Consider the following 13,894-nt stretch of genomic DNA (forward strand, 5'->3'; position numbering starts at 1 on the left):
ATAGTTAGTTTACTATAGAATTGGCTGCCAGCCTTGTCTTTGGTGTAAGATCTGTAGTACCAGTTGATCTGGGGTGACTGGTCTCTTGGGACTGGGAGAAACCTGATGTGGTGTGATTTGGGGTTTAAAGAATCTTTTATCACAAAGTTCAGCCTGCCTGGGTGGCAAGATAGACTGGAGAGTCTAAGGGGACTGTCTGTGATTCCATGGTGGGCCTGGTAAGAGTGATCCAGGAGTTCACATTTGTTACTGGCTTGGGGAAATATAATTATCTACCACACCACCAGTTTGGGGTGTCTGCCCTTGTTTTCTGACAGTCTGCCCTGAGGTAGTCGTGAGCCACTCCAGTCAGCGTGACAGTTTCACAATGGCTCCTTTGTGGGTCTTCTTGGTGGGCAGGACCTAACACCTTCTGTAGGAAGCCAGTATTTCTACATTAATTAATGCTCCTTTCTGTTTGATGATTTACACAATTACGGATGATTACAATGCAAACACCTCATACAATCTTATATACCCTTACAGGGTACAGATGTTATAAGTAAGATTAATACATGCAGCATCCTACAAGTCTTCATAAATTCTAAACAATAAACATATTCTTATAAATCTAAGTCATATTTTAACAATACTAACACACAGGTGAGTTAGACTGATTTCGAGCTGTGCATCTGTCAGTGTTCAGTGAGGCCTGGGGCCTTGGCATGAGCTGGCATCTGGGCTCCTAGCAACACATACCTCACTCCCCTTCCCCCCGTCCCTATTATGATTTTAGTTGTCCCCATAGGGTGACCTTTGTGTCTCTGTGGCCATTCCCCTTTTCTGAGGGAGGGTGGCCATTGCCATTCCTGTCGGTCAAAATGGCTAAGCCAAATTCTGCTCTGAACAACACTGGGGTAAATTCAGAGTAGAGCTGGTTGGAGGAACGTCAGTGGAATCATATTCTGTTAGAATGTACTGTTCCGTTGAGAAGTTCATTTAGGAAGAAGAAAGGGGGGAAAGGTTTAGACAATGTCAAAACAAAACATTTCAATTCTTCATTTTGAAAAGACTATTCATTTTGATTATTTAAAATTCTGTATGGAAATGAAATGTTTTCAACAACTTGAAATGAAACAAAAATTCCTTTGCAGAGAACTTCACATTTTTCAAATTTGGAATGAAGTCAAATTAGAACTCTGGAATTCGTTCTCCAAGCAGAACTTCCATCCTTCGCACAGCTCTAATTCAGAGCAATTCCATTTGTAGTCAGTGGAGTTCCTCTGTATTTATACATACATTGTTCAAAAAACCTTGATTGTCAGGGTTTGTCTACACAGCAAAGACAAACCCCCAGCTGGCCCATGGGGGAGGGGTAGCTCAGTGGTTTGAGCATTGGCCTGCTAAACCTAGGGTTGTGAGCTCACTCCTTAAGGGGGCCATTTAGGGATCTGGGGCAAAAATCTGTCTGGGGATTGGTCCTGCTTTGTGCTGGGGGTTGGACTAGATGACCTCCTGAGGTCCCTTCCAACCCTGATATTCTATGACTCAGGCTCAGACTGCGGGGCTGTTCCATTGCTGCATAGACTTCTGGGCTCTGCCTGCAACCTGAGCTCTGGGACCTTCCTACCCCACAGGGCCCTAGAGCCCAGGCTCCAGCCCTAGCCTGTAAGTCTACACTACAATTAAACAGGCCTGAGCCCTGAGAGTCCAAGTCAGCTGGCACAGGCCAGCTGCAGGTTTTTCTCAGACCCTTCCCCTTTAGTTGGGAATTGTTGTCCAATATCAGCATTACCCTTCAGCACTTCCTTTTTCTCTGAAATTTCTGCAAGGACACTAGCTAGGATAAAATTGCAAGGCGATCCCAATTCCCATAATTGGAGCATAATGTGAACAGTTTCTACAGTTAGCAAGGAACTGTTAGCCTTTCCACTTTCTCCCATCTCCTCAGTATCATGACAGCATTTTGGATGTCAAAAGTTAACAGACTCAGACAGTGGGATAAGACCAGATCATCATGGAAGAAAGGGAAGCAATAGTCTAAATTTAGTGATTCTACATGTTTCTCCAGTGAAGCTTCCTTTAACCCAGGCTGTTGGGAAGAGAAGAATCCTCTTTGCTAGTCTGGTTCCTGAGCTTGATACTTTTCCCTGCAAATTTGGGGATTCAGTTCTTATCTTCATCTCTATCCTTGTGCACTGCAGGTATGAAGAAGCTCTGTATGACTTCAGCATGGCCCTCACTCACCTAAGAAATAACCCTTTCATTGACTACAAACAACTGGGACTAAGGCATATGCTCTGTGCCTGGGAGGTGAGTGTGTGGGTGGGTAGGAGATATGTCTTTACTTATCGGCAATGGAAAGCCAACCAGATGCTTTCCAAGCTGTGTCCATCATAATTTCAGTGTTTGACGGTAAAACCCTGATATCCAGATCTATATGAGGATATGAGTGTGCTGCCAGTCCAACTTGCACAATACACCTCTACCTCGATATAACGCTGTCCTCGGGAGCCAAAAAATCTTACCGCGTTATAGGTGAAACAGCGTTATATTGAACTTGCTTTGATCCACCGGAGTGCGCAGCCCCGCCCCCCCGGAGCACTGCTTTACCGCGTTATATCCAAAGTCATGTTATATCGGGTCGTATTATATCGAGGTAGCGGTGTATTAGCACTGCTCTGGAGCTTACCCGCTAGCTTGGGAAAACTGGGAGAAAGTGGTCTAATTCCAAAATTCAAACAGTATTTTTATATTGAGAGAGTGAGTATCTGAAAAGAAGTGTGTACAGAACATGTGAATGGAGATGAGACCACCCAACTTTCTCTCTCTAGTTCTACTGAGATTGTTGAGTTGCAGTTAATCCAGTTAAGGAGTAGAGAGTGGTTCCTGAGAGGCACGGGTTTTTCCTTAAATTTCATCCCAGTAGAATGCATATCAGTGTTGCAATGAGCTAAAGATGCCGTCTTTGGCCAGACTGCAGTCTCTGTAGAGATCCCTTGAGACCAATACCAGTGTTGTGCATAAATTTTGAGAATGGAAGCATGAGCAAAAACCACATATCCATGTTCCTGTACACAGAAATGTCACATTATCTGCTGCTTATCACAGGTCCACCTGTCACGGATTCACAGGGCTGGTCTATGCCCCACCCTGTAACCCATCCCTTGGGAGTGACCCTTTTAGTGGGCCGGGCACCAGGGAACCACACAGTTCCACAGGGCAGGCTATAGTGTCTCAGACTCCGAGACTGGGCCTTTGGGCACCAGTGGTCCCTGTCTCTTTCCGTGGCTATCTGCAGCAAATCCAGGTTGTCCTGGAGTCTCCAGAAATGAAAGATTAATCTTTAATTAAAGATTATGTTGTGTGATGAGACCTCCAGGAATACGTCCAACCAAAATTGGAAACCCTAAAGGCTGGTACTGTACCCAGTCAGAGCGCAAGGCTCACAGTGAGTACTTGCAGCAACACAGGCAGCCTTTTCAAAACAAGGTAACAATTTATTAATCACCTGGCTACAGAATCTGAGAGTTCTTAGGTTAGCACAGGAAAGTAAAAGTTAAGGCATAGTCCGTCCTGGCCACGCCAATGCAATGAAAGCTGTTTTCAACTCCAGTTCTGGCTCTGTCTCTTTGCCTTCATTCCAGATGAGAGCTGCTGAGTCCCTCCACAGGGCAGCCCTTATTCCAGCCACCTGACACCTTTTTGCCTTTGTTCTCCAGCTGAGTTCGCATGTTCTGCCTGGGGGGCGGAGTTCCTTCTATTAGGTGTCAACTGTTCAGTCTTCAGGGTGGGGCAAAGGGTGGGGGTGGGGGTCTTATTGTCTCTTCACATCCTCTGTTGACCTGCATTAGTTGCAACCTGTTAATGACCCAGCACAGCAAAGTGACACACATACCTCATGGAGCTGTTCCAGAAGCAGTGTTAACCCTTTTGCACCCACAAGGTAGCAATGCAAAGTATAGAAGGAAACTGAGGCACACATAAATTCCTAAAAATAGGACAGCAAATTCCCATTTCTTCACACATCCCATGGGCCTAACTGGAAGACATGGCCCTAAGAATGCAAACTTTGAACAAATCCCAAGTGGTAGTTAACAAGGCCTAGTCTGCAGCTGGTAATGTTATTGGGCACATTCTTTTAAACTCCCAATGTTCTGTCCAATAATTATAAATGTAAACACAACAAAAATTATTGCTGCACCATATAAAAGAAAGACAATTTACACAACACTGGAAATAATCTTAATGTCTGTGTATGTTCTTTACTCAGTGTATATTATTGGGGATTCTATCCCATGTGTCAGATGTGATGGGTTGTTGCGACTTCCCCCAGCTCATGCACAGTGAATTTCTGTTTACACCTCTCTGAGGAATTAAGGGACAGAGGTCACAGACTAGTGCAGACTGTGTAACAAAGGGGTTTTGAGAAGTGAAAACATTTTAAACACAGATGCAGCTGTTGTACAGGGGCATATTTTTAGCTAGTCTCCTTTACATTACTTTGTTTCTTGTGTCCTGAGTCTTTTTGGATGCACTGAAAATCAGGTAGAAAAAAGAGAGAGTTTAATATTTAGACTCCCCTAAATATGAAAAGAGTCATTGTGTGTCTCCACAAAAAGAACAGGAGTACTTGTGGCACCTTAGAGACTAACAAATTTATTAGAGCATAAGCTTTCGTGGGCTACAACCCACTTCGTCGGATGCATATAGACAGTCAGACAGGTCCCAGAATCTGTCAGGCGACTTTATTCATGCATGTGCTCCTTAAAATGCAATGCGCTAAAGCTTCTATACAGCAGCAGTGTGACTTTATGGATCTCTCCCTGCATTTCCTTCTACTCTGTTGTCATGCCTTTGAAAACAATGGGTATGCCTTTTGAGAGTGCAGGGCCCCAGGCACATCTGAAGGGTGGCTGGGGGAATGGGATTGGTGCACACGCTGGCAAGCACAAACATTTATTCATGAAGCATCCTTTAGAAGATATCAAGATGTGTATTCACACCATGTTGACCCTCTAATGTCCTCTGAAAAGGTTTCACATTTTGCAAAATATGAAAACAAAATCCCATTGGAGGATTTCACCATCAGCACACATGTATGGCGATGGTGATAAATCATCATTTGTGATTAATGCTCTAATGATCTGCTTTCATCTGAGTATCTCAAAGATCTTTACAAAAATAAGGGCTAAACCCAGGTCCCACACAAGCTTTTTGGAAAAAATAACCCCAACTATACATACAATTTGATGGGGGCTAATTTAGCTACAACAAATCAGGAAAAAGATCTTGGAGTCATAGTGGATAGTTCTCTGAAGATGTCCACGCAGTGTGCAGAGGCGGTCAAAAAAGCAAACAGGATGTTAGGAATCATTAAAAAGGAGATAGAGAATAAGACGGAGAATATATTATTGCCTTTATATAAATCCATGGTACACCCACATCTTGAATACTGCATACAGATGTGGTCTCCTCATCTCAAAAAAGATATACTGGCTCTAGAAAAGGTTCAGAGAAGGGCAACTAAAATGATTAGGGGTTTGGAGAGGGTCCCATATGAGGAGAGATTAAAGAGGCTAGGACTTTTCAGCTTGGAAAAGAGGAGACTAAGGGGGGATATGTTAGACGTATATAAAATTATGAGTGATGTGGAGAAAGTAGATAAGGAAAAGTTATTTACTTATTCCCATAATACAAGAACTAGGGGTCACCAAATGAAATTAATAGGCAGCAGGTTTAAAACAAATAAAAGGAAATTCTTCACACAGCACACAGTCAACTTGTGGAACTCCTTACCTGAGGAGGTTGTGAAGGCTAGGACTATAACAGCGTTTAAAAGAGAACTGGATAAATTCATGGTGGTTAAGTCCATTAATGGCTATTAGCCAGGATGGGTAAGGAATGGTGTCCCTAGCCTCTGTTTGTCAGAGGGTGGAGATGGATGTCAGGAGAGATATCACTTGATCATTACCTGTTAGGTTCACTCCGTCTGGGGCACCTGGCATTGGCCACTGTCGATAGACAGGATACTGGGCTAGATGGACCTTTGGTCTGACCCAGTACGGCCATTCTTATGTTCTTATGTTCTGTTAAGCTAATGAGAGTTTTACCACTGAAATCCATTGGACCATAGTTTAGCCTTAATTAATCCCCACAACACCTCTGTGAGGTGCATAAGTATTATTATCCATGTGTCAATAACAATGAGGAATAGGACTTAGTTCTTCTGGCTCCTAGTCCTATGATCTTACCGGCAGACCATGGCCCATCTCAGGTTATGTGCTTATTTTCCTCACACCAATTCACTGCTCCAGCATCTGCCACTCGGACAGGGATTTCCCTACGCCCGCCCTGAATTTCCCCAACACCCCCCCCCCCCCCCAGTTTTGTGAACTATTTACATGCAGTGTTGCCAGTTTAGTGATTGTTTGGAAATTTGAATTGAAATTGAAACATTAATACACACTTTAAAAGCATATAAAGTGTATGATAAAATACGTGTATCTGAAAAAATGTAATAGATTTGAAAAGCATGAACATAGACTAGGTTCCTTATACAGCTGTTGTTTTTTATGACCATGTCAGTACATTCATTTCGGTGATGTTGGCCAACCTAATAATTTCAAATGATGATTTATAAGCAAAGTCTAAATGAGCTCTCCCTGACAGCTAGTGATGAGCTGGGGGGAAAGGCTTCAGGACCAGATTGTATTTACATTCACACCTAATCTACCTAGGTATCCAGCAAACAGAGCTGTGTTACCCAAGTGATAGATTTTGGCTGGGGTTGGGTTACAGATCACTTGAACGTGTGTGTGTGTGGGGGGGGGATGAAATGTTGTTATTCTTATTGTATGAGTAAAGGGCAGAAGAACTGTACTTAGCCTGTGCTGATTGAGGGCATCAAGAGAGAGGGTGGGGACAGGTGTTTTGCTTGATGGTCTGCCTGAGTCACAAGTACTATTTGACCTTCCCCTCTGCACTGTTTAAAGACAGAGCTGATTAGGCTCCATAGATAGTCTTTTGTTCTGTTAAGTGACCACTGCAGCTGAAATCTCTGATAATCAGGGCTAAGTGCCTGCTGTGAGGACAGTGTTTCTGTGGAAGAGATGGCCCAGTCTGCACTAGCAGCGAGGTTCCCCCACTGAGAGCTCAGCTGAAATCACTGAGAGCTGGGTGGAACCTCAAGAGACCAACTCGCAGAGGTCACAGTGGCAGGTGGCAGCAGAAGGTGACTGTGCAGGGCCATTGGTAACAGAGCGATGGAGTGAACGGTGGCACAATGAACAGCAGTGGCCAGAGCGAACAGTGAGCAGCTGGAGGAACGAGCAAGGTGCCTTCTTGCCCCCCACCTGGGAGGTGAACTCATGTGAAAGCACCTCTGAACTCTGAGTCTCCACTGACCAAGGACAACACTAGTGAGTGTTAATGAGGCTGTTAAGAATGCTGGAGACACAACACAGTTCATGTGAACAAACATGGCTGTGGCATCATACTTTCTATTTAAGCAAGAGATACCACATACTACAAACTGAAGGCCAATGTTAAGTGCATTGTCACTTGTTCATCCTGAACTTGAACACTGGTTCCGAACAAGACCAGCAAATGCTCACTACCTTTCTGCAAGAAACTCAACTGACTGGCTAGAACAGGGGTCTCAAACTCAAATGACCATGAGGTCCACATGAGGACTAGAACATTGGCCCGAGGGCCGCATTACTGACACCTCCCCCCCCCGCCGCCCTCGGCCCTGCCCCCACTCCACCCCTTCCATGAGGCCACGCCCCTGCCCCGCCTCTTCCAACCACTTCCCTGCCCCCATTCCAACCCCTTCCCCGAAATCCCCACCCCAACTCTGCCCCCTCCCTGCCCCCGGGGCGTGCAGGAGGGGTATGGGGTGTGGTGGGGGCTCAGGGCAGGGAGTTGGGGTGTGGGGTGCAGGAGGGGTGAGGGGTACAGCAAGGGGTAGGGTGCAGGGTGCGGCAGGGGGCTCAGGGCAGTGGGTTGGAGTGCAGGAGGGGTGTGGGGTGAGGCGGGGGTCGGGGTGCAGGAGGGGTGCAGGGTGCGGCAGGGGTAGGGTGACTAGATGTCCCGATTTTATAGGGACAGTCCTGATTTTGGGGTCTCTTTCTTATATAGGCTCCTATTACCCCCCACCCCCGTCCCGATTTTTCACATTTGCTGTCTGGTCACCCTAGGCAGGGGGCTCAGGGCAGGGGGTTTGGCTGCAGGAGGGTTTCGGGGGGCAGGATCTGGCCCGGCGCGTACCGGGGGCAGGGCAGGCTCCCTGCCTGCCTGCCTGTCTGCCCTGCCCCCACAAGAGGCTGGAACGTGGGGAAGGGGGGCGGAGGGGCTGTGTGTTTCTGTTGCTTGAGGCACTGGCGCCAGCAGCTCCCATTGGCCGCGGTTCCCCGTTCCCAGCCAATTGGAGCTGCTGGGGGTGCTGCCTGAAGCAACAGCCACACACAGCCCCTCCGCCCCCGCCCCGTTCCTCATGTTCCAGCCTCTTCCTGGAGCTGGGCAGGGCAGGGCAGGGCAGGCAGGCAGGCAGGGAGCATGTCCTGCTCCTGGTGCACGTCCGGCCGGAGCCGCTCTGGTAAACACTGGGAGAGGGCGGGGGGGCTGCAAGGGGCTCGCGGGCCGCAGAAAATCACCCCGCGGGCCGCGTGTTTGAGACCCCTGGGCTAGAAGCATGTGGTGCAACAGTGAAAGACTCAACAGTTGAAAAAGCGAAGAACACTCTTACCACATTCAAAAAATTTGCATACTTGGCTGATGAATGCACCGATGCAAATGGACATCAAGTATTAAGTCATTGTGTACGTTATCTTGATGTCAGTGGTAGGCCAGTAGATGCATTTCTAGATGTTCAAGTTATAGAAGACACATCGGCTGCATCTGTGACAACCCACATCTGAGAAGAGTTAAATGCTTGTCAGTTGGACCCCAAATAGATGGCTGCTTGTGCATTTGATGAAGCTGCAAACTTCTCTGGAAGACATGGTGGAGTACAAGCTTTGCTCAGAGAAAAATGTAACCCTAATCTCTCCTATACACACTGCAGAGTCCATCTACTCCAACTAGCGCTAGTATGAGCTGTCTTCAAAAGACATTTAAAAAGCTATAAATTTAATGTTTTCATTATATTCTTTTTTCAGCAAGAGTCCAAAAAGACTGAATATCTTGGAAAATATAGAAGATACACTGGGACTGAAGTTCAAATTAGTCCAACCTGGGAAAACCCTCTGGCTTTCTCATGAGCGATCCTTGGCTATTGTCTTAAAATTACTCCAGCTGTTATTACTGGCTTTGGAAAGTATCTACCAAGATGGGATGGATCTAAGTAGTGAGGCTGGTGGATTACTTTTGCTACTACATTCAGAGAAGACTATTGCCATTCTCCCTCTTGTAAGTCTACTGTTGAAACCACTTGGGTCATTAAACAATGCCATCCAGGCATCTGCTACAATAGTAGTAGATCTTTGTCCAGCAATAAAAGCTACATTTGGATCAATCAGTAAGCTATCCATTGTAAAAGCACTGGAAGAAACAAAGACTTCAGTCCAGAAGTTGACTAATGAAGGCATTTATATTGAATCCTTAAGTGAAGAGGACAAGAAGTGTTTGTTAAGACAACTGAAAAAATACACAGACTTGATTCTTAAAAATCTACAACAGTGACTTCTAGATTCTACTCAACCTTTACGTAGCTTTTACAGATCCCTGTCCTATAAAACACTGACAGTTGAGTGGAGTGAGGCACTACCAGCAATGGGGCTGCTATGTGCTCAGGATAGAATAGAGAATTTGAACACAGAGTGGAATATTATACCACAAATGAATGAAGATTTGACTTCAACTTCTTTTTTATCATCACTAGTGGCTCGACCCGATCTTTATGCTATGTTTCCTGGGATGAAAAAAGTAGGAATTCATCTCTTGCTACTCCCAGTCACAACAGCTACAGTTGAGCATTCTTTTTCATCATTGAATAGAATTTTATGTTCTGAAAGAAGTCGCCTTCTGCCTGATCATGTGACTGAACTAATGAGCATATCAATTGAAGGAATGGAAGTACCGGATACACGAGAAGCCACCAAAGATGAACACATTGCATTCAAGAAGTTCATTAACAGAGTTGTGCAAAATTATAACAAGAAACCAAGAAGGATGTAGATGTAATGCTTCATAGAAGGCTTGAGTAGCCAACTTTAATTTGTGTGATGATTTTAAAACATGAGTTAAATCTAATAAAATGGTCATGAAACATTTTTCTGTTTTTACTGTGATGCCATACAGCTCACCTTTATCCTCACGGTCTCACCCCACATCAGCCCTGACTTCCCGCCTGTAAATTCGAACACCCCCCCCCCCCCATTTCAATTCTTGGGGAAAACACTGCACTCGGACATCTCCCAAGCTCCATTCCCCTTGGTGCCACTGTCCAACAAGCCACTGCTCTGTCCTCAACTTAAATGCTAGCTGAGGGCCTGGCTATTGTCTGAACCCTGTAGAAGAGCACATATCTGTCCATGTGACTCCCCACTGCTTTTCCTCCCAGGGTGTGACTAGTGAATGTGCTGTCGTTGAGCACAGTGTATGCCACAGACAGGGGTCGGCAACCTTTCAGAAGTGGTGTGCCGAGTCTTCATTTATTCACTCTGATTTAAGGTTTTGTGTGCCAGTAATACATTTTAACGTTTTTAGAAGGTCTCTTTCCATAAGTCTATAATTTATAACGAAACTATTGTTGTATGTAAAGTAAATAAGGTTTTTAAAATGTTTAAGAAGCTTCATTTAAAATTAAATTAAAATGCAGAGCCCCCTGGACTGGTGGCCAGGACCTGGGCAGTATGAGTGCCACTGAAAGTCAGCTCGCGTGCCGCCTTCAGCACGCGTGCCAAAGGTTGCCTATCCCTGCCACAGAACAAGGGAATCACAGCAGCAGGATACACGCTTGCAGAAAGCCAGGAAACATGCACAGGGAAAATGTTAGAGCCACTGGTGCCTAGAGAGGGACTAACCTACAGTGCCTCATATGTTGTCAGAGATGATCCTTCTTTGAGAACTCTTCCTCTTTTTTGCCCCATGTACCTCTTTGCTTCCAGCACCCTGGTGGCTAGTCCTGATCTGACCCAAAGGCTCTGAGCCTGCTGTGTGCAGCTGTAACAATGCGGTTCTGGCGGGACCCAACTGAGAGTGCCAATTCAGGACAAATTGCTTAAAACAGGGCAGTTACAGCCCTAGGCTGGGGTTTTTCCACCTCTAAGGCAAACCAAACCAGCCAGACAGTGAAGACTTTGGTCTCACCCCACTGGCTAACCACAAGTCACACAAGCAATTCCCTTAGACACTCCAGTTTCCCAATATCACCACCAGTGCCATGGGGACAAATGGTTATGAAAACCAATACCCCATTAAAAGAAAAAGGTTCTCCTGATCCCAAAGGATCAAGCCCCAGACCCAGTTCAATATACAAATCAGATCTTACCCACAAATCACGCTGTTGCCAATCCTTTAGAATCTAAAATCTAAAGGTTTATTCATAAAAGGAAAAAGATATAGATGAGAGCTAGAATTGGTTAAATGGAATCAATTACATACAGTAATGGCAAAGTTCCTGGTTCAGGCTTGTAGCAGTGATGAAATAAACTGCAGGTTCAAAATCAAATCTCTGGAATACATCCCCAGCTGGGATGGGTCATCAGTCCTTTGTTCAGAGCTTCAGTTTGTAGCAAAGTTCCTCCAGAGGTATGAAGCAGAATTGAAGACAAGATGGAGGAGAGGCATCAGTCTTTTATAGTCTTTTCCAGGTGTAAGAACACCTCTTTGTTCTTACTGTGGAAAATTACAGCAAAATGGAGTTTGGAGTCACATGGGCAAGTTCCTGCATACTTTGCTCAGTTATAAGGCGTATCTGCCTTCTCTCCATGGGTCAATTGCATAGCTGATGGTCCTTAATGGGCCATCAAGTAGGCTAGGCAGAGCTAACACCAACTTGTCTGGGATGTTTCCCAGAAGCATAGCATAAGTTTGAAATACAGACAGCATAGAGCCAATATTCATAACTTCAACTACAAAATTGATACACACATATAGACAGCATAATTAAAACCAGCAAACCATAACCTTGTCTCAGACACCTCATTTGACCCCTTTATGCAAGATTTGGTGCCACTACAGGACTTTGGTTGCAACCATGTTCTATATGGTCCCAGTTTAAATCAATAACATGACAGCAGCCTAGCAGCATAGCTTCATGAAGCGCAGAGTTTATTTTCTCTGAGCTCTGTATGTGAAGTTTTGTAAGATAGCTCTCGCAGCAGCATCCCCATGATCAATAGCAGAGGAAAGGCTGAGCTGGTTGCTGTGTCTGTGATGCTCTGGACACGCCTTTCTGTTTCACTTGTGTTTCTGCACTTGGTTGGCTTCAGTGAACTTCCTGTTGTTTTGATTCCCTTGAGCTGCTGGTGAGAGTCTCATCCCCTTACTGCTGGTTTTAGGTGCTGTACAATACTGCAGCAGTGCAGTGCCGGCTTGGGCTGTGGCAGGAAGCTAGAATAACCCTGGAGGAGGCTATCAGACAGAGGCCTGAAGGAAGAACCACAAGCCTGGATGTTGCCCTTGAGTGGGTGCAGGTGAGACTGAATATAAACAAGGTTACAGTTTAATCATGGAGGTCGACCTCCATGACTTCAGCCTCCGGTGGTTGGGAGCTGCAGGGTCCCCCGCAGCCCGCAGGGGCAGGGAGCTATGGGGTACCCCCGCCACCGCTGGCAGCCCCAGAGCTCCAAGCTGTCACTGATGGAGGGGGAACCCCTGGAGCTCCCAGCCACCATGGGCGGTGCCATGGGCCCCTGGAGCTGCAGGCAGCAGAGGAATCCTGCAGCTCCCAGCTGCTGCGGTGGTGGGGAAACCCCCGAGCTCCCGGCCGCCGCGAGCGGTGGAGCTCGCAGAGCTGCTGGAGGCAGGGGAACCCCCGAGCTCCCGGCCGCCGCGGGCGGTGGAGCTCGCAGAGCTGCTGGAGGCAGGGGAACCCCCAAGCCCTTGGGCGGCAGGGGAACCCCCGAGTTCCTGACCGCCGTGGGCCCCTAGAGCTTCAGGTGGCAGGGGTACCTTCCAGCCCCCAGCTGCTGCCGGCGGCTCCTAGCTCCTGCGCAGCTGCCCCACTTCAGGCAAGGTGGGGACCCGCAGATCCCCATTTTGTCAGGGATATCTTTAGTAAAAGCCAGGAACAGGTCAGGGCTTCCGTGAATTTTTCTTTTTTGCCCATGACCTGTCCATGACTTTTACTAACAATATCGGTGACAAAATCTTAGCCTTAACTATAAAGGTTTAAATCCTGGCGATTTGAGTCCTGGGGATACATTTCATAGGGCCCAAGTTAAAAAGTCTCCACCTGGGTTATCAGCACTCCAAAGATTGGGGTGTTCCAGCTGTTCTATCTGCCCCCGCCTGCCACCTGCCTACAGTGCCTTTCCCTTCAAAGCATAGAAGTTGTGATAGCCTGTCAGAGCAATTGTCCATCTACTTTAGTATCCTGTCTCCATCACTACCAGCTGCTTCAGAGGAAGGGGAAAGTAACCCCATAGTGGACAGTTATGGAATAATCTGGTCATAGGGAAAGTTTCTTCGTAGCTGCTGCCAGTTAGGGATCTGCTTGTGTTCTAAAGCAGTGGTTCTCAAAGCCGGTCCGCCGCTTGGTCAGGGAAAGCCCCTGGCGGGCCAGGCCGGTTTGTTTACCTGCCGCGTCCGCAGCTTCGGCCGATCGCGGCTCCCACTGGCCGCGGTTCGCTGTCCCAGGCCAATGGGGGTGGCGGGAAGCGGCGCGGGCCAAGGGATGTGCTGGCCGCTGCTTCCCGCCGACCCCCATTGGCCTGGGACAGCGAACCGCGGCCAGTGGGAGCCGCGA

The 13,894-nt window shown here is 46.8% G+C and overlaps 1 protein-coding gene across 1 annotated transcript in view; it reads left to right on the forward strand.

Moving 5' to 3' along the window:
* NOXA1 (NADPH oxidase activator 1) overlaps positions 1-13,894 on the forward strand; it is a 41,210-nt gene that overhangs the window by 10,991 nt on the left and 16,325 nt on the right. The window contains exons 4-5 of the mRNA XM_026658714.2: positions 2,184-2,292; positions 12,486-12,620. Coding sequence (XP_026514499.1) covers positions 2,184-2,292; positions 12,486-12,620 — 244 coding nt within the window. The remainder of the gene's footprint in view (positions 1-2,183; positions 2,293-12,485; positions 12,621-13,894) is intronic.

This window comes from Terrapene carolina, unplaced genomic scaffold (assembly GCF_002925995.2).
Source record: "Terrapene carolina triunguis isolate 2854851 unplaced genomic scaffold, T_m_triunguis-2.0 Scaffold508, whole genome shotgun sequence".
Lineage (NCBI taxonomy): Eukaryota > Metazoa > Chordata > Testudines > Emydidae > Terrapene > Terrapene triunguis.